Source organism: Camelus dromedarius, chromosome 1, assembly GCF_036321535.1.
Source record: "Camelus dromedarius isolate mCamDro1 chromosome 1, mCamDro1.pat, whole genome shotgun sequence".
NCBI classification, from domain to species: Eukaryota; Metazoa; Chordata; class Mammalia; order Artiodactyla; family Camelidae; genus Camelus; species Camelus dromedarius.
This window is the reverse complement of record NC_087436.1, coordinates 6311966-6333026: the sequence shown is the minus strand read 5'-3', so window position 1 is coordinate 6333026 and position 21061 is coordinate 6311966. Positions and strand designations below refer to the sequence as shown.

Here is a 21061-nt window from a genome sequence, read left to right as displayed (position 1 = left end):
TAAGCCAATTATTGTCTAACTGTAGTGTCAATTGAACTAAGGTTGCAGTCACTTTAGTTGTGAACCTTTTGGATTGCGGAAGAAGGGTGGGGAAGAAAAGATGAATTTTGAAGTACGGAGTAGATGCGGCACCTTCTGGAGAAGCAATACCTCGGTGGGGGGCAGGGACGCCAGGTTTAGAGGGCAGCTGGGTAGCCCTGGTCCCATGGCAGGTGGAAGAGACACCTGGCAAAGGAAGGACCGGAGTCTGGGCTCACGGCGATGAGGGCTGGCTCCGAGGTTGCTTTTGTACTTGGAGCCACTGGTCAAGGGTGTCCCTGCTTAATTTCGATTTGCTTCCCAGACTAATTTAGGTTCTTCAAAGTCAAAGCAGTGACTCCTTACATACTTCCTGTCTTTGCCTTTGAGTGGAACCAGATACGGCAGAAAAGAGAAATAGGAGAAAATCCAGTCTAGTTCCTACTTTCAAATGACTCGATTTACCCTTTCACTGACTTCCTCTGGTCCACTGCCCCCTGCCCTCCCGGGGCATCCTTTAAAGCCGCCTTCCACCTCTTTTCTAAACTGACTTTCACATTCTTCATCAGCATTTAGGGCTCCCCTTAAGTTATTCCAAAATATGGGGTTGTATGTCCATCCCCTAATAGAGATCTACTGTTAATAAAAACAGACCTCTGTGTTTGTTGAGAACCTTTATCGTGGAACTACTGATTGGTTACTTCATAGACCTCGCCGGAATAAACACACTAAGATATTTCAGAGAGCCCCGATTAAAAACAAAATTCCCCACCACCTTCTCATCCGTGTTCAAGTTTCTGCATTTTCCTTTGGTCTTAATTTCATGCTTCGGATCACGCTGTCTCTCTCACTGTACTCACATGCTCTGTCATCAGTGGGGTGGTGTCCACGGAACGTGTGTTATTTGGTATTTCACTTTTGATGAACAAAAATATGAAAGCACTGTAAAGGAAATAAATTTCAGTGATGTCTCTCGTAACCCTGGTTCATATCGAGTTGCCTGATATTTAAGGGAAATTTAACAGCTTAAATCCAGTCCTAATGATAATGAGATTATTTCTGAACTGCCTCTTTGAGGGTCCTGCCTTTTTTCTAGCACTGCCTTCTCTCTGACATCTCTCGTTATCCTTAACTGCAACTGGTTAAAAGCTAAACTCAAAAGCTTACTCCCCAAATCAGTTCTTTCCCTTGATTTTCTTGTTTCACTCAGTGGCCCCATCTTTCTTTTATTTATTTTTTTCCTGCTTAATCCTGTAATCACATGGTAAAAAATACAAACAAAAAAATCTCCCTTGAAATAATATTTCTCACTTGTTGGATTGACAAAACCCTCCAAAGCTCAACATCCTCAGCTGGACAAACTCTAGGAGGCGGGCCCCACTGGTGTGAGTACAACCCCCACGGAGGGGACTCTGGGGCCACATACCACAGCCACAGGCATGTCCACCCATGACCTGACCAATCCTGCTCTGGTCCCTGTAATACAGGTACAGCCACACTCAGGTGAGCCAACCTTCAAGGTCACACTATGGAATATGACACACCTGTTAAAAAGGAATGAGGACACCCTCTATGCTCTGATATGGAAAGTTCTCCAGAGTATAGTTTATGAGACAAAAACACACATCCTTAGCCTAACAAATTTTTGTCCTTAAACATCTCTCTCATAATGATAGTTTTACCTCTTCTTTTCCAATGTGGATCCCTTGTATTTCTTTTTCTTGTCTAATTGCTATGGCTAGGACTGCCAATACTGTATTGAATAGAAGTGGTGACAGTGGGCATCCTTGTCTTATTCCAGATCTTAGCAGAAAGCCTTTCAGCTTTTCACTGTTGCGTTTTGAATGTGAACCACTGTGGCTAATACCGTCCATGAGGAATAGGTTTTCAGAGAAAGCTAAAATAAGAACAGGAGTTCTGACTGGGAAATGCTGAAGGCAAAGAGCAAGGAACCGACGTCCCGGTGCTTGCGGACCGCTGACCCTGCGCCTGACCCAGCGGGCCACCTCCCCTGGGGCGTCTCCCTTGAGATGTGTAGCCTGGTCCGTAGTAACAGGTAAGCACAGTGGCTCTGAGATAGGAAAAGGCTAGAAATGGAGACCTGGGTTTCCTCCTGGCACAGCTCTCCAGAGACAGCGTGTCAGGTGAGATGAGAGCAGAATGGAGAGCAGGTTCAAGAGTAACCCGAAGCATTTTTGTTTAGTTGGGGAGTGAACCTGCCTTTCTGTGAACTCCGACTCCTGGATCTTCAGAAGAGCATCTAAGAGAGTGTCCTGGACTTTGTTTCTTGGTGTCAGCGCCACCTCCACCCTGAACCATGGGGCCTAGAAGACTGAAAACGACATTCTCCCAAACTGTACTTGCATCTGGGTTTTGCTGGGGGAGGCACATGAACAAGGCAGGGGTGGGGGCGCTGTCCTGCCTTGGTGGTGGCTCCCGGGGCAGTGGTAGCTCAGGGCAGAGGCGTCTGTCCCCCATCGCCAGCTGGGGTGGGGCTTCAGGGCTCCCAGTGATGCCACCTCCCTTCCTTCGCTCCACTGAGCCTGATAACACTTGTCAGCACTTCCCTGTATTAGATCCTCTGCTGTTTAAGGTACCTGGAGCGGTCTTGGACGTGGAGACTGATTGATGCTTACCCAAGACATACCACGGGGAAAATGGAAGGCTGGACATGGTCTAAGCTGCCCTTTACAAATCACTGTATGGGAGAAGAGTCATTTCAATTTTAAAAAGAGAAGCAACATCCTAAACCAACGTAACCACACTCCAAGTTTCCTAACACTGATCACGAAAACTGCAAGCCATTTCAATGAGTTCCCTTCAGAACAAACTGATTTAACTGAGTTAAAATAATGAAATGAAAGGTTCCAGGAAAGAGTGAAAAATGAATGAACAGAAACCTCAATTACATAGTCGGGAGACCAGAAGGGGGAGCTCACATGCCTTGTGATGATCGCAGAGCCCAACGGCAAGAAGAAAGGCCCCTCTCTTCTGTCCTGGCAAGGACTCAGCCCGTGAAAAGTCACGGACCCTTTGTCTAAGACAGCCCTCCTGACTTCTTTTCCTTGTCTATAAAAGCATTCTCCTTCCCTTGCCCTGTGGAGGGGGCTTGCACTGGCTCACCATGTTTAGACCCCCACATTGCAACTCTCTGTTGATCCTGAACCAACCCATTTTGCTATTTGTTTCAGGTCAACAATGAAACACACACGGCAGCCAGGATGCTCCCCAGGGAGAGACCACTGCGTCTCCCTGCCCTGGACCGAGCTCCAGACCAAGTGGGGTGACTCCCCAGGGGTGCTGACTGCTCCCTGCAGAGCTGGACAGCAGGGGACAGCAGGTGAACATGAAACAATTATTAATAAAAAGAGCGCCTGTTCTGCTTAAAATGACCCCACATGCAGGGCATCGGCCATGCAGCCAGCCCTGTACGTAGCACTGAACACAGTTTTATTTCATTTATTGCTCAAAAAATCATAGGAGGCTGATGCAATTAATATCCTCACTTCAACCCCAGATGAAGAAAACCAGATTTAGAGAAATTAAGTGGTTTGCCCAAGGTCACACAAATAAATGTGGTAGAACACAAAGAATTTGTAATTTTCGAGACTGCACACTTTCTTGAGGAGAAAGAAATATGGAGAAAAACAATGCCTGATGGACTGAGTAAAAGGGCCTTAAATTACCATTAAGTCAAAACTAGGGTGCTCTCCATTACAATTCTGGGGTGTAAAGAAATTGATTTTGAGAGAGCTAACTGAAGCTAGAAGGCTCCATGAATCGTCCAAAATATACAAAATTGCCTCTCACCCCAAATGTCAAGAAATCTGCTATTTTAGAATAATCTATGTTATTTCTTCTCCAATTGGCCTGGAAGCACTCTCTTAAGGCAACACTTCAATGACAAAGAGATTGTTCGCGAACGTGGCTGGGGAAAAGCTATCCTCGCGGAGGAAGAGAAACATCGTGTTCTCTCCCTGAAAAATAAATGAGCCCCAAAATCCTTGCCGGCAGGGCTGTCCGTTACGCAAGGCACGGACGGGAAATACAGATGAAGCCCAAAGAGGACAGGGGACTGAACTGGAGGTGACCTAATTCTGCTGCCGTTGTATTGACTGAACACCGCCATACAGAGGTTCAAAGTCATCCTCCTCCGCACTCATACAGCGTGTACAGCTAGACACAGATCCAGCCCCAAACAGGTATTTACATGCGTGTGTGTTTTCACAGGTGAGAGAGTGGTTATCTGAGCAGGTTGAGAAGAGGTGAGCAAGGTGGCAGGAGACTGGAAATTGAGTAGCAGAGTGTCCGTGAGGAATAAGGAGAGCGAGTGGGTACTGGCTTTTCTGGGGCATCAGGAAGCCAGCATAATAACTTTGACTTACAGAGCATTTTCTTGTTTGCAACATACTTTAGTGGCCATTTGATCCTGACCTGGGAGCTATAGATGATGACTTTCTAAGTACTACAGATAATGAAAGTGAGGTTCACAGGAGCTAAATGATTTCCCAGGGTCTCAGAGCTTTTGAGCCATGAGGTTGGGGCTCCCGACCCCCAGTGCTGCTACCTTCTGCCCTCTGAGGCCAAGTCTGTCAGCATCAACGAAAACTCTGAGAAAAAAATCGTGTCGATGTATGAGACGTGGGTGGAAAACTGTAAACACATCAGGATCTCTAAGAAGCATTCTAAGTGTTGGGAAGAAGAGCTAAACATTAGAAACGGCCGAGTACCTTACTACTGACAGCCCAGCTCCGATGTAGTTCAGCAGTGGCTTGGACACTTCCTCTGCATCCATCCCAAACCAGCCAAACCTGGAAATGGAGAAAGTCACGTCAAAGCAGATCTGGTTCAATATGTGTTCATCACAGTGTTTAAAGCCGGGGCTCCGGGTCAGATCCCTGGATTCAAATCCTGGGTCCCTCACTTACTAACTGTGACTTGGATAAGTTAATTATCTCAATTGTGCCTCAATTTCCCATGGTTAAAATGGGGATAATTATACCTACCATATATATTTCTGATGAAGATTAAAAAGTTAGTATCTGTACAAGTACTTGTGAGTGTCCTTTTTGTCATGAGACTAAGGAAGAAGGAAGGAAAAACAGACTAAGTGGCCAGCTGAATGCTGATTGGCTGGTTGCAATTTTGTATATTATCTGAAATAGACGTTAGGAGCTTGGTTAAATTCCTTACTCTTTCGCATCACTTTAAATTCTTTCCTTTTTTCATGCCTTGATGTTGTGGTGGTCGTTACCGACAATCCCTGGGAAGCATCCAGGGGCAATAGAAAAGGAAGTAAGAAGAAGAAAAAAGAACTTGTTGACAGCAGCGTGGGAATGAGGGAAGGACAGGAAAGAATGTGTTGGAGGTTAGTTCGCTTTGTTATAATGGAGGTTGTTGCAGGGCTTTGGGTGGGAAGTGGAGCCCAAAAATTAACCTCAGAGGAAGAGCCTCCTTCTACTCATTGGTCCAGACTCAACTCGAACGTGAATCTGAACGCTGACGGAGGGCGGAGGCGTCCACCCGGACTCTCCCTGCCGGTGGGGCTGCTCCACAGCTGCACTGGCCACTGGGGTGGCTTCCGGCCGGACAAGGCTATCGAGCCCCTGAAATGTGGCCAGTACAGCTGAGGAACTGACTGTTTCACTTGATCACATTTCAATTCGTTTAAATTTCAACAGACGTGGCCACACGTGGCTGCCACAAACTCTACAGGACAGCTCAGCTCTAGAGCTGGGGGTTGGCAAACTTTCCCTTAAAGGGCCAGGGAGTGAAGAGTTTACGCGTTGGGGGCCGGGTGGCCTCTCGCAACTACTCAGCTCAGCCACAGACACTACTTCAACGGGTGTGTTCTGTTTGTTGACCCCGGCCCAGACCCTGGAGGGACGAATATGAGCTTTAGCACCAGAAGATCTGGGTTTGAGCCTGGCTTATGAGCTCTGTGACTCTCCCAGGTTCCCCAACCCCTGCGTGTATCAGCTCTCTTCCAGGATAGTGCTCACCTCGTATGTTTGGGAAAACGGGATGAGAATTGTGCATTTCACGTGCCTGGCAAATTGTCACCCAATGGAAGGGGAGAATGCGTCACCAGTGCCCTTTCTCTGTCCCTACTTCTGCTAGAGAGGATTCTTTACCTTTCCTTGGTCAGATGGCGAGATCACTTCCTTAGACCTTAAGGCAGCACGTTTGATGTGCGTGTCTCTGGGAGGAGATGGAATCTCTGGGAGCGGGGAGAGCCCTGTGCGGCTCCGCTCAGTGAGCCGGGACCTAGCACTCGCCTTACAGAGGGTGGGGATGCAGGGAAACAGTTTCCTTGTGTTACCTGGAGCTGGCCCAGCCGGTTAGGGCATTAAATGATCCCCAGATCAAGATGCCAAGGCCTAACCCGATGGTTTTGATGATTGGGACAACGGCAATGTTCCCTGTAGGTGGGATACAAAAAAGAAAGGTGTTATTTCAACTACAGAAAATACATTTACAAATTGAATTAATTTTTATTTTAACTTCAGTGAGAGCTTTTGGGATTTGGACAAACTTAGTAAAGCACAATCCCTCATTTTTCAAATAAAATAGCCGTGTTTTCTGGCATGGAGCTCACGACTGTGATTGCTGAGAGAACCAGGCTTAGGGCAAAATCCTGAAAAGAAAATGTGGAGTTAGCTCTTTCCCTAACTGCACCTGTGTTCTCCATCCTTCACATGGGGCTCTGTTTTATGGCTTTTTGCAGAAGCCGGTCAATGATAAAATTAGTTGTGACCATCCGCTTAGACTTGAACCAGGGCCCACCACTGGCGGGGTCCTTGGCCCAATATGACCCCCAACTTCGCTCTCCCGTGCTCACTGCCTTGTTTTCTGGAGTCCAGAACCCACTGCTTTGTGTTCTTGAGGGTCACTCAGGGCCAAACTCATGGTCGGTTTCTTCAGTTCTTAACCTCTCAGCTGACTGGCCTCAGACTTGCAATCTCCTCTTGGAAGGTTTCCTCTCTTGGCTTCCAAGATGCCTTCCTATCTGAATTCCCTCCTGTTTTTCTCTTTCTTTAGCTCCTTCTCATCAGACCATCTGGATGTAGGTGCTGTTTAAATACTTTCCCTAGAACACATTCTTCCTCTTGCTATATTCTTCTTTGAGCACTTGACTCATTCCATGATTTCAGCAATCAGCTGGAGACACATACTCCCAGAGCTAGCCTGGACCGTCTCCAGAGTTCTGGGGCCAATAAGAGATTTCCAACCAGATGTCCCTTACTTGTGGGAACACCGGGAACTTCAAGCTCAAAAGGTCCCAAGATGAACTCATCATTTTCCCTTTGAGACACATTCTTTCCCTCATACGTGTCAGTGGCGCCACCACTCTCCCAACCACCTGTGATAAGATCCCTGCAACCCCGATGGCTCCTCCCTTTCCTCCGCCGCCCACACCCAGTCAGTTACCGTGACCTACGGCATCTGCATTTGCAAGGCTTCTCAAATTAGACCCTCCTCCACTGACTCCCAGTGGAACCTGCTTGGGGGATGTAAGTACTACGGTGGGTGTCAGGACCTGCAGGGTGAATGGCTGCTTCCTCCGCTCCCTCTCCCATTAGACGTGATCATCAGAATCGTACTAAGGTATAAGTGAGGTACAGGAATGGAAATTCCAACGGAAACTGAAAAGTTTGTCCTCCAACTCATGAACATCATTAAATCACTCAATTCTGTACCTACTTCAAATGAATTGGGTACCCAGTACATTTTTAACATTTTAAAATGTATTTGCTTTTAATCAAGGTACCTCTAGAGATCCCTGATACTTGGGATTCTGTTTGCTGAAGAGAAGAAAGCTCTCCTGGGGTGTGTTTATATTAACAGAGAAGACACACTCCTGATTGGCAAGCAAAAGCACAAACTCTAGTTATATAATTTCAGGCAACAGAGAGAAGATGACTGTTTGCTTTGGTCTTTCTGCCTGTGCTTCTGAAACGATAATGTGTCTGCGTTTGTCTGCTTTTGAGAACACGTCCTAAAAATGGTATTAGTAGAGATGACTATTTAATAAATATTTTCTGATCAACATGCTGGAGAAAGAAAGGTCAGAGCACTTAGATTAATATATGAGTTATGCTTGAACAGACAGAGAGCAAGTAAAACATTTTTGCTATAATAATTTTATATAATAACATATATAATATACAATAATAATTTTGTTATGACAATTTTCTACCAGGAACCAAGAAAAAAATCATTAAAAGGAAAGAGTCAAATGTACCAAAAATATTTATGAAAGAAGCTAAATTTTTAAATTCTAGTGTCTGTGACTAGGGATTATTTAGAATTACTCTTTGTGCTGTTTCCTTGTATTATGAATCATATTTATTTTGATCACAGTAGAAAATGATTAAAGGATAAATTACATTGTGCATTACCTGTTGCCCAAATGCAGCCCCCAACCATTGCAAAAGGCCAAAACTTAGGGCAATGTAATATCAGATTGACCACCAGGGCAACCAACCATATGGCCGCACAAAGTACCCACTGGAGAAACATTCCTGGAAATAAAAGAAATTGGTGTCAGTGGTTCAAACTGACTGAAGGAAATTAGTGCTTAGGAAGATCATGGAGATATTACAGGATGGCCACAATTTATTGAACACCTATATGCCAAACACTTTGCACATCTTTTATCATTCTTACAACTACTATGAATCATAATTAACCCTCATTCAAAGACAGAGAAAATCAATGTAAGATGAAGGAATGCATTCAAATAGCTAACAGTTTGTAAAGCTGGAATTTGAACTCAATTTGACTGAAGCTTGCTCTATGCAGTGCATTCCTGCTTAGCAGGAATCTAGAATTTTCTACCAAAGAGGACTGGCAAGACCAAGTCTATATATTTTTATTCAGATGTGACAACAGTGCCATTCCTCACCAAAGACAGGGCGCTAAGAACTTCAGGATAGCACATGAGTAATTTACACCCGTGGGGCTCCCATGTGGCTCTTTGGGATAAAACTAAGGCCAGTTATGGGCACGTGGAGGCCTCGTGCACTTAGAGTTGGGTGTCGGCGATGAGTCAGGTGCTCCAAAATCGAGCATTAGCTTCTAGGTCAGGGCTCATCTACTTTCCATGCACTGGGCTGCCATCTGCCGGTTACTTGGCCATCACATGGTGATATGAAGTATATCTGTACTTTTCTGAGGCTCAGAAAGAGGGTTTAGGGATTAAAAGGATAAAGAAAAAGTCAACATTGGGAGAAATACTAAGGCAGTTATAACTCAATGGGGCACTTTTGACTCTATTGACTTTACATTGAATCTCCTGGTGGAGGAGAGGAAAAAAAAAAAGTTGTTAACCTCGAAGACAGAAAAAAAAAAAAACAAAAAACTAGGAGCACGGAGATAAAAGGGAACTTCATTTTACAAGTTCTGCATTTTACAAATCAGAAACTGAGAACAAAAGAGCTGTTAAGTCTTGCCCGGGATCACACAGTTCTCATAACGTGCACCCCCAACCCCAAAGCCATATCCTCTACCCATTAGTATGCTTTTCTGGGTTTTTTTTTCAGTTGTTTTCATTCTTTTTCTAACTCTAAAGGGAAGAAGAAGCAAGGCTCTAGAGGAACAAGATTTGTAGGTCTGTCGTCTAAGTTGTATAAAGATGGGGGAACTGGGATGATAGCACAATGCTTCCCAAGAGGTGCGTACCATCACATCCCCAACTCCTTGCCCCAGCTCTGAGATGAACGGCAGGTAGACAAAGAGAATTATTACTTCCGCTTCCCTAAAATTCACATTACAGCCAATTCTACTGCGTGGTGACATGTGTGTTCCTAAAAAATCACTGCACTTCGTAAAATCACATGATAAAACCTGCAGAGCTTGCGTGGAAAGTGGGGCTAAGGACATAACACGTAAAAACTTCATCAGCAACGTACTAAAGCAAGATAAGAGTCTAACAAAAAATGGTAGCACAGTTTTACACTGGTTAGGTGGTGAGGAAATTCACAAATGCAGCAATAAATACGCCACTGGATTTTGGAAAAGACCTGACGTTTGCTCATGTGAGTGATCATCAGAAGTGTTGCAGCTTGTGAGTTATTGTGAAGGTGGTGAAGGAGGTTCGTAACACTGGAAGTGGAGAGATGTGGTACTAACAGAGCCAGTGGGTGTGTGAGAGGGGGTGTGTGAGCACATTTTGTGCCGTACTTTGCACCTTTCTTCATCTGGGTGTAGTTTTCTGTGTTCACCTAATGTTCCTGAGGCAAAACTGCACCTAAGCAGATACAAAATTCATGTGATGCCCAAATTGTTCTCTATTACATCAGCTGTGTCGGAAATTTGTGTTTGCAAAACAAGTGTTATTAGCAGAACTGACTCCTTTCCTTCTTTTGTAAGCATAACAGATATGGCTAAAAAGCTACCCCCATCCCAGCTGTACTATGAAACGCAGTCTGAAGGGTATCCTATACTGAACGCTTGGATAACCTGGCATGCACATCCTCAAATGATTGGTTTTAAGCTCTATTCATTTGGCACCAGGTACAAAAAAAATGTATTTTTATAACCATTATTTTAAAAAGACCCCAGAAGTGAACTCCCCATTTAAAAACAATTTAAGGTTCACAGAGAAGGAAAAATAATTACCATCGCCAGTATCATATTTTTTCAGCGGCACAAAGTTGGAGCCAAACAAAAGGATGGCTGCAGACGAGCAGATGAAACCAGCGGTCAGGTCTGTCCCGTTAGTGCTCATGGTTCCCACTACTGCCAGACCCAAAGGCCAGCTGATTCACCTGAGACTTGGTGTGCTTTTCAAGTGCTTCTGAAATGAAAGAAATAAAAATGAAACAATTAAGAAGTGGTGAGTCCACGAATAAGCTGTGATCCAGACATGAATTTTACTGAGCTCCTCAAATGTACGGTAAGAGTCCTTCTTCCAGATAAAAAGCTAGGACATTATAAAATGATGTATGATGTTCACAATCATGTTCATTAATTCACTCATTTTCTCGTTTATTTTCTCAACAAATATTTCTTGATCACTAAACTACAAAGTGAACGAAAACCAAACAAATTTGTCTTCAGAGTTTGAAAACCTAACTTCTTCTAAGACCTGGATACAATTTTTATGATATTATAAAGGAATTCTCTTGCATACAGGGACTGGTAGAATGATGATTGTGGACCAGGATTCTGTTCACTTCAACTGGTGGTTGTGACCATCAAAGGAGAGAGCACATGTGCAGACTATGACAACTATCAGTTGCCTTCCAAGCAAAATCTCCTTGAATATTTGAAACATGAATGTAAGCACACTTTCAGCTATGTACTCACAATCCCCTAGAGGTAAAGGCACTTTTCTTGATCAGTGGTACACACCCTTCAGTGTGTAGTTTAAATGGTTCATGAGCTCTCTATCTTTATAACTTAAAAAAACAAAAACAAAAACACAAACAGAAGAATCTCCTGAAGAACTTTTGAATAATCCCCTAAGCCTCTTGAAGGTGACTAAGATGGTGGAGTAGGAAGACCCTAAGCTCACCATGTGCACCAAAATTACGACTGTTTACAGAGCATGTATGAATGACCTGAAGACTAGCAGAAAAGATCTTCTACAGCTGAAGATATAAAGAAGGAATCACTAGGGGTTGGGTAGGAGGGGCAGAAACATGGTAGAGTCAAGACCTACACCCTTGGGTGGGCTACCTATAAATGGGAGAATAATCACAATTGCAGATTCCCTCGAGGAGTGAGACATTCAAGCCCTATACTGGTCTCCCCAGACGGGGTTCCCTCATGGGGAAGATGAACTCTCAGAACTTCCAGCTTTGAAGGCCAGCGAGACACGTGTCTGGGAAAACCAGAGGGCTAGAGGAAAGAGAGATTCCACTCTTCCCCGACCCAAGGCAGAGCAGTAATTTGAAAGGAGCCTGCATCAGACCCACCTGCTGATCTTGGAGAGCCTCCTGGAGAAGCAGGAGGCAACTGAAACTCACCTTGGGGAATAGATGTTGGCAATAGACATTTTTAGGAAATCATTCTGCCAGGAGGACACTGGTGCTAGCAAGCACCATTCTGAAGTCCTCCCACTAGCCTACTGACAGTGGGGCCCAGCCCCACCCAAAGGCCAGCTGTCACCAGTCCTCTGGTGCCCCAGGCCAGGGAGTCAGTGCTGCTTTCATACTCATTGTGTGAGGCCAGCATCCCCTTGATATCAAACCAAACACATCACACAAAAAGAAAATGACAGGCTAATATCCCCGATGAACATAGATGCAAAGATGCTCAACAAAATATTAGCAAACAGAGTTCAACAATACATGAAAAGGATCAGACATCATGACCAAGTGGGAACTTTCCCAGGGATGCAGGTCTATTTCAATATCTCCAAATCAATGCGATGCATCACATAAACAAACTGAAGAATAACAATTGTATGATCACCTGAATAAATGCAGAAAAAGCTTTAGACAAAATTCAATATCCATTTATGATAAAAACTCTCAACAAAGTGGGTATGGGGGAACATACCTCAACATAATAAAGGCCACATATGATAAACCCACAGGTAATATCATACTCAACTGTGAAAAGCTGAAAGCATTTCCTGTAAGACCAGGAACAAGACAAGGATACCCACTCTCACCACTTTTATTCAGTACGGTATTGGAAGTCCTAGCCATGGGCAATGGGAAGGAAAAAAAATTAATAAAAGGAATCCAAATGGACAGGAAGAGGTGAAACTGTCACTGCTTGCAGATGACATGACACTGTACACAGAAAACCTTAAGAATGCATCAAAAAACAATAGTTTTTTTTGAATAAATGAATTCAGCAAAGTTGCAGGATACACTAATAATGAACTATCAGAGAAAGAATTTAAGAAAACAATCTCATTTACAACAGCATCAAAAAGAATGAAATACCTAGGAATACACTCAACCAAGGAGGTAAAAGACCTGTGCTTGAAAAACTATAAGACACTGATGAAACAGATTGAAGACAAACAGAGGGAAAGATATACCATGCTCATGGATCAAAAGGCTATTGTTAAAAAGACTATAGTTCCCAAGGCAGTCTAGACATTCCATGCAATTCCTGTCAAAACGCCAATGGCATTTTGCGTAGAACTAGAGCAAATAATTCCAACATTTGTATGGAAACACAAAAGCCTCTGAAGAGCCAAAACAATTTTGAGAAAGAAGAACGAAGCTTGAGTTATCATGCTCCCTGATTCCAAATTACAAAGCCACAGGCATCAAAACAGTATGGTACTGGCACAAGAACAGACACATAGATCAAAGGAACAGAATAGAGAGTCCAGAAATGAACCCACACACAGACGGTCAATTAATCTATGAGGAAGGAGGCAAGAATCTCCAACGGGGAGAAGAAAGTTTCTTCAGCAAATGGCAGCGGGTAAACTGGACAGCTACACGTGAAAGAGTCAGACTGGATTGCTTGCTCAAACCATGTACCAAAATGAACTCACAATGAATAAAAGACGTAAATGTAAGGCCTGAGACCATAAAACTCCCACAAGAAAACACCGGCAGTACGCTGTCTGACGTTGGCTTTAGCAATTTTTTTTTGAATCTGTCTCTTCATGCAAGGGAAACAAAAGCAAAAAATTAAAAAAAAAAATGGGACTACATCTAATTAAAAAGCTTTTGCACAGCATTGGAGACCATCAATAAAACTAAAATGCTGCCTACTAAATCAGAGAAGATAGTAAAAGGTTAGTATCCAAAATATATGAGGAACTCATAAAACTCAATGCCAAAAAAAAAAAAGAAAACCTAATTAAAAACTGAGCAGAGGTCCTGAATAGACATTTTTCCAATGAAGACAGAGATGGCCAACAGGCATACGAGAAGATGCTCAACATCACTAATCATCAGAGAAATGCAAATCAAAAGTATGATGAGGTATTACCTCACATCATTCAGAATGGCTATCATTCAAAAGTCCACAAATGACAAATGCTGGAGAGGCTGTGGATAAAAGGGAACCCTCCTACACTGCTGGTGGGGATGCAGCTTGGTGCAGCCACTGTGGAAAACAGTACGGAGGTTCCTTAAAAAACTAAAAATAGAACTACCATACCATCCACAAAATCCAATTATTGGTACCTTTCTGAAAAATTTAAAAAAAACTAAAACACTAAAACAAAAAAACCCCTAAAATTCAAAAAGATACATGCACACCCATATTCACTGCAGCATTATTTACAATAGCCAAGATATGGAAGCATCCTAAGTGCCAGTGATGGCTTAATGAATAAAAAATATATTATATATATACACACACATATATACACATACACACAATTGACTATTACTTGGCCATAAAAATAAGGAAATCTTGCGATTTGCGACAACGTGGATGGACCTAGAAGGTATTATGTTGAGTGAAATAAGTCATAAGAGAGATAAATATCGTGTGGTTTCACTTATATGTGGAATCCAAAAAACAAACCAAAGGAACAAACATAACAAAGAACAGGCTCATAGATACAGAGAACAAATAGGTGGTTATCAGAGGTGAGCAGGGTTGGGGGCTGAGTGAAACAGGTAAGTGGGTTAAGGGGTACAAAATCAGAGAGTCATGGAGATGAACTGTACGGTATGCGAACTGCAGTGAATTATATTGTAATACCTTTGTGTGGTGTCAGATAGTAACTAAACATGTTGTGGTGATCATTCTGTAATGTACAGAAATACCAAATCACTGTGTTGTGCACCAGAAACCAACATAGTGTCGTAGGTCAATTATACTTCAATTGAAAAAAAAAACCACTCTGGGAGGAAATGTGTCAAAATACTGAAGACAGCGATCTCTGAAGGGTGAGGAAGGTGATGGTAATTTTTTACTTCATGCTTTTATGTATTTCTAGTAGTCTGCAATGAACAAGTAGCCCTTGTAAATTGAGAAAGAAAACAATAAATGTCATGAAAAATGAAAAACAAAAACCTTAGAATCTCTTAAATCCCTTCAAAATTAAAGCTCTTGGAAAACATCTTCAGGACTCCCAGAAAGTACAAGGTCAGCAGTGTCTCTTTCACAATTCTACCAGCCAGTCAGCAGGACAAAGGAAAGCAGCTGATCAGCTGTCTGTGCAATCTGGTAGCCACTGGCCACATCTGGGTAACGAAATTCTCACTGAAATTAACTAAAGTTTAGTTATCTAACTACATTTCAAGTGCTTGATGGTCACATAGAGCCAGCAGCTACCATATTGGACAGTGCAGATTATATACAGATTTCTATCATTACAGAACGTTCTACTGGACAACGCTGCTAAGTTTATTCAGAAGTTCCAGTTTTCCACAAAGAAAAGGACCAAAACCCAAACAGCCAAGAATCAGACATTTTTCATAAGATAATTCAGAAAAGGCTTTTTTGCACATAATCCACCTTCTTAGCTGCACAAGGTACACAGGAAAAAGCAACACCACGAGTCATTTTTATCACAGGAGGTAACCAGAGCCACACCCTGATACCATTCTGAAATCATATTTTGCACATTGACCTTTTGGTTCATTCACTTTTTGATATAGGTCCTCTGGAATGGAATTGAAAATAATGCAGTCTTTTTTCCCCCCGAACTGAATATGACAGTGATAATTTCTTATGGTTAAGTATTGAATAAAGTATATCTGAAATCACTTTTCCTTATTACTCTATCTTACAATGATAAATATTTACTTTAAAGGTGTTTCATTTTTTCACATACTGTTCCTTATATGTTCTTTGCAGAGAACTTTAAATGTGCAACTACCTACAATTTATGGTCTTTGGTATTATTAAAGATGGTTTAACCAAAACTAGGGGTAACTTCAAAAGTGATCAATAAATTGGAGTAAGAAAGGTATGTTTGAAACTTTGTGTGCTTTCTTAAAACAAAACATTTTAACCAAAATCAGCTAAGCGAAACAAAACCTTTATAAACACATTGCTAAGAGAACGCCTAGCCCTGAGAATTAGCAATGTTAGTGAAAAGATGGCTTTACTGACGAATATTGGCAGCCCTAAACCTCTCATATTTCACTGAAAGAACCCTCTGGTGTGTTTATCAGAGATCAAAAGCTGCATTTTGACTGCTGGGAGAACATTAACCAGTGTTACTTAAAGTTCTTACTTGCAGATAAATGAACATTATTGCATGCACCTCTGGTACATTTCAGAAACCATGTGACCTAATATCATCCTGGGTTGGCAAAGTTTACTACCTTTAAGGAACAGTCTTTTTCAATCAATGACATTTTTGTGGAAAAGAAAAACAGTATCACGTTAGCACATTGGTCCCAATGCTTTCTAATGCAAACCTGTCCGGTCAACAAATCTCAAACTACTTCAAAATAACTTTTAAATTAATTTAGTATATTTTAGATTAAACTAGTTTTCTAATGGCTATTTTAAGTATCCACTGATACTTTATTAAACTATATTTATTTATTTTTGTTCTAGTGCTTTTGTTTCATTGATGAGTATTTTTCCTCTAAACCTCTCCCAACAATTTAAAGTTTTCCTCCAAATCTCCCCTAGCAATTTAAACTTCTCTGCAGACCTTTGTTGTTAGTATTCGGTGTGTTCTGATCAATATTGCTTGTTCCACTTCGACGAAGATTTCGGTTTTAGTTTCATGTTAATTTCCTCAAATCTCCTGGCAAGCTCCCCTGGTGTCTTGGCTAAAATGAGCAGCGCTTGATTTTACTTATTCTGAGCCTTGATTTTTACGTTATCTTATTTCATTTTCTAAATTACGAGCATGCTTTGCAAAATCATCCGAGGCTCCCGGCAAAGCTGCTGGGTTTCCCGGAGCCGCCGTACTCACTGCGCTGCCGCGGCTCAAACTCGCTCCTGCTCGGCGCCAGCCGCCTCCCCCGCGCCGGCGCCGAGCCTGCACCCGCCCCACTCCCTCTGCGTTCAGCCCGGCTCGCCTGGACTTCTCGTGGGACAATTACCTGTGCTCGGGCGGGCAGGAGGCGAGGGCAGGACTCTGGCACGCAGGACCCGGAGGCCTCGTTCCCACGGCTCCCCTGGTGGCCCGGGCAACCGTGGCCTCCTGCGGAGACGACCACCTGCACGCCTGGGGGAGGGGAGGGCTGACCCGAGGCCGCAGGTTGGAAACCACCTTCCTGGCAGCTGGGCAGCCGCACCGTCACGTGACTTGTGTGAGGTCATCGGGCCTCTGTCAATCAACCAGCAAACCAGAAAGGCTTTTGTGTGTTTTAGGAGGTGACTGTTGAGGGCACTCTGAGCCTGTCACCCTCTCCACATGTCCCAGAGCTTGGTATGATGTGTACTGTTTACGGATAAAACAAAAGGCCAAAGAATTTCACACAATTGTTAAAAACTAACTAAAGCTGATTTTTTTTTTTTTTGCCGAATATCAAGAAAGTCATCTCAACCGCAGATGTTTACTAGCATCTCTTGTGACATCACAAGATTTCACCTGTGATCACGAATCCTTTATAAACGCCCTCAGACCATTTGTCTGTATATTTATCTGTACGTACTGAGAGCCACCTGAGAACAGATCTAGGCTCTCAAGACTGCCCGGGGGAGGTTCTCTGTTTTGTTTCATTTTACAAATTCTAATACCTGGAACCCAGACCCATGGAAGTAGACTCTCCAGGCGGGGTGGCTGGACTTGATCTCTTCTAAAACCTCCTCCAGGTGATTCTACTGTGAAACCAGGATGGAAAATCACATTCTAGACCGAGTTGTCACATTTTATTGCTGGGAAGAATTCCCTGGAGGGTGGGTCAAGAAGCAGATACCTGACATTTTGATTCAGATTTTGAGAAACATTGCTCTAACCCTCCACTGTCCAAAGTGTAGCCACCAGCTGCCTACAGCTATTTGCATTTAAATTCGGGAAAAAATATTCAGTAGTTCACTCATACTGGACGCGTGTACGGATTACAGAACATTTCTATCATCGCAGAAAGTTCTACGGACAGCGCGTGACCTAGACTGTCAGCCCTGGGAGTGCGGCAGTGACCAATGCAGACTCAAACTGTGGGTAGATTCCAGAGTAGCCAGGGACAGAGACATGGACAGAGAGGCTCAGAAAGAGGAAGTGCTGGGTTCTGTTCTCGTCTAAGAGTTCAAGGAAGGCCTCTCTGAGGAAGTGACGTTTAATTGAGACATTTCAGAGGCTGGTAATTGTGGTGCAGTTCCAAGAAGGAAGAAACATCCAAGGACTGTTCACAGACAGGGTTGGCCCTGGAAGGAAGTCCTGCTTTAACTATAGTCACATGCATGAACTATGATGTAACGTAAGCGGGTGGGAGGGTAAAGTAGCATGTCACTCAAAGAAGTAAAGAAGACAAGGCTTTTCACTTAGGGGAAAGGATTAACTTAGCAGTTCAGAAAAAGTTTAAAGAATCAAGTTCCACTTTCCACCTATACATAGTCACAGATAACGCACATACACGAACTCTCTGTCTTAAAAATATAGAGAGCCTAAAACAACCTAGAGTTGCTTCATTTTGTGATCACAAGGGATTTCAAGGAGTGTGATCATCTGGGTAGTTCCTGCTCCAATGGTCACATTAAGAAACTGACATTCCCTTTGTGAATTTCCTAACGTCTAAGCGCGGATTGGAAGCTGAGTCAGGTGGGAGCACATTTGTTACGGAACATCCCAGTGCAGTGCTTTTCACATCATGCTTCAGAGCCAACTGGAATATGGACAATCCTCTGCAGAAACTGAAACTTCTCTTTCAAGTTGTTCCCTATGCATTAACGCCTTAGCAGAAGGTCTGTGCAAGAGTCCTGGCAGATTCTAGAAGATCTAAGTTAACTTCCCCCATTAGCCCTTTGTCTTTGGGAAAGTCATTAATCTGTCCTAATCTCAGTTTTCTTGGACATGAAATGTCTAGCTAGGGAGATGTGTGTCCCTCACCCTGTTGTGCGGTCCAAAGCTGTAAGGGATGTCAAATATCAGTATTAGGACTTCCGGTTGCCGCTTTGATGTTTGAAGAGCTTAGAAGTTGTCATTACTGTCATCACAACAGGGAAAAAAGCTGAACCAACTGAAAATCAACAATTCTTCTTACATCTACCGGAGAAACTGAGGTCACAGGACAGATCATCTCCCTGAAAACTGCAGAAATAAGTAAACACAGACGATCACAGCTACTTAGCCGCGGAAGCCGCTGGAGCCAGTGACGGGTGGGGGCCACTCACACAGTCCCTGGTGAGTCACCGGAGATTGAGGGTGGCCAAGCTGAGAGGTGCAAACGTGGGGGAGCAGGGCCCGATCTTGGGGCACCCACACTTTAATGGTATATACTGGATATAATCTGAACCCTCGTAAACTTTCTCTGAACTTAGCTGCACTGTTTATGAAAATACCAGAACCAGTTGATGTTTGTGGTTTGGGGGAAAACATATTTGTGTTGGGGGATTGCTGTGCGGGCGGGGGGAATAGAGTAGGGGGTTATTTTCCAATTTTTTTGTACATTTGAAACAGTCACAATAAATGAGTCCCCTTTATACTGTCTTTTCTCCATGAAAAACAAAAACAAAAACAAACAAACAAACAAACAACCCTCTTTAATGAGCTTTATCTGCAGAAGCCCCACCAGGTTCTTCCCACGTGAAGATCAGAGGAAACTTCCCTCTCACAGCTGGCACGTGGAGGGAGGAAGCACTCCTTCCGAAATACACCCAGAACTTTCTGTTCTGGAGACAAAGGCCGGCCCTCAGGAGAAACTTCTGTATCAGCGCTCTGTCTGACCTAGAGGGCGAGCAGCTACACAACCTGGACCCCTTCTAGCCTGCGTCACAGGAGGGGAGAAAGGACTTCTGCTTCTTACTCTGATATTTGAAGATGTCAGAAGTGGTCACTCTTGTCTACACAACGAGAAAGAAGCTGAAAAGCTATTCTGATAGCCCAGGCTTGCAAAAAATGGACGTTTAATCATAAAGTTAGGGCATGCCTCTCCCTTCCCTTCCCAGCACCTTATGGCCATATTAAAAGTGCTCCAGTAAACAGCAGTGGGTTGCAACTAAGAGAATTGCAAGACATGGACACTGTTCAAAAAGGAGTTTCTTAGAAAACCCAAAGACAAAACAAAGGACATTAGGGAACAGTAAAACCTCTGACACAGCAAACATTAAACACAGCCCAACTCCTGGCCATATTAACACAAAACCTCACACTAAAGACCTGTTCACCTTAGCTCGTATTATTGGATACATCATGGCGAGGTAAAGCACAGTCTGAAGAGATAAAGCCAGTATCAGAACCAAGACTCCGATATGGTGCAGGTTTTGGAATTATCAGGCAGGGAATTTAAATTAATATACTGAGAGCTGTATTGGAGAAAGTTTACAGCATGCAAGAACAGATGGGTAATTTAAGCAGAGAGACGAAAACCCTAAGAATTAAAAGGAAATGCTAGAAAACAAAAACATTGCAACAGAAATGAAGAATGCTTTTCACAGCTGAGAAATAATCGGTGAGCTGGCAGATATATTGATAGAAACATCCTATGTTTAAATGTAAAGAGAAAACAGAATTTTTTAAAAACAGAACAATATTCAAAAACTCTGAAAAAATTGCAAAAAAATAGTAAAATATAAGGAATGAGAATCCCAGAAAGAAAAGAGAGAAAGGAGAAGAAATATTTGAAGTTAATAATGGCTGAGAATTTTCCAGAATGGATGACTGACACCAAACCAGAGGCTCAGGAAGCTCAGAAAACACAAACAGGATAAATACAAAAATATCTACATGTAGGTGTATCATAGTCAAATTGCAGAAAATCAGACAAAGAAAAAATGTTGAAAAAAGCTGGAGGGAAAAATGTACCTTACCCATAGTGGAACAAGAATAAGATTACATCAGCCTTTGCTTCAGCAACCACGCAAGGAAGAATGGAATGAAATATTTAGAGTGTTGAAAGGAAAGCCCACCAGCGCAGAATTCTGGATCCGGTGTAAGTATCCTTTGAAAGTGAAGAGGAAATAGACTTTCTCAGGCAACAAAAGCCGAGGGAAGTTTTCACCAATAGACCTGCCTTGGAAGAAACGTGAAAAGAAGTTC

The 21061-nt window shown here is 43.0% G+C and overlaps 1 protein-coding gene across 2 annotated transcripts in view; it reads right to left on the bottom strand.

The window, feature by feature from the left end:
- Nucleotides 1-17189, bottom strand: part of TMEM144 (transmembrane protein 144) — a 36622-nt gene extending 19433 nt beyond the window's left edge. Inside the window, exons 1-6 of one of the 2 annotated variants that reach the window (XM_010982620.3) lie at nucleotides 16965-17189; nucleotides 10642-10819; nucleotides 8421-8543; nucleotides 6341-6440; nucleotides 4749-4829; nucleotides 879-960 (exon numbers count right to left, since the gene is read on the bottom strand). In XM_010982620.3, coding sequence (XP_010980922.1) covers nucleotides 879-960; nucleotides 4749-4829; nucleotides 6341-6440; nucleotides 8421-8543; nucleotides 10642-10750 — 495 coding nt within the window. In that variant the 5' untranslated portion in view covers nucleotides 10751-10819; nucleotides 16965-17189. Of the gene's footprint in view, nucleotides 1-878; nucleotides 961-4748; nucleotides 4830-6340; nucleotides 6441-8420; nucleotides 8544-10641; nucleotides 10820-16567; nucleotides 16862-16964 lie in introns of those variants that run through there. The other variant, XM_010982621.3, reaches the window with a different exon arrangement.
- Between the last annotated feature and the right edge of the window lie 3872 nt (nucleotides 17190-21061).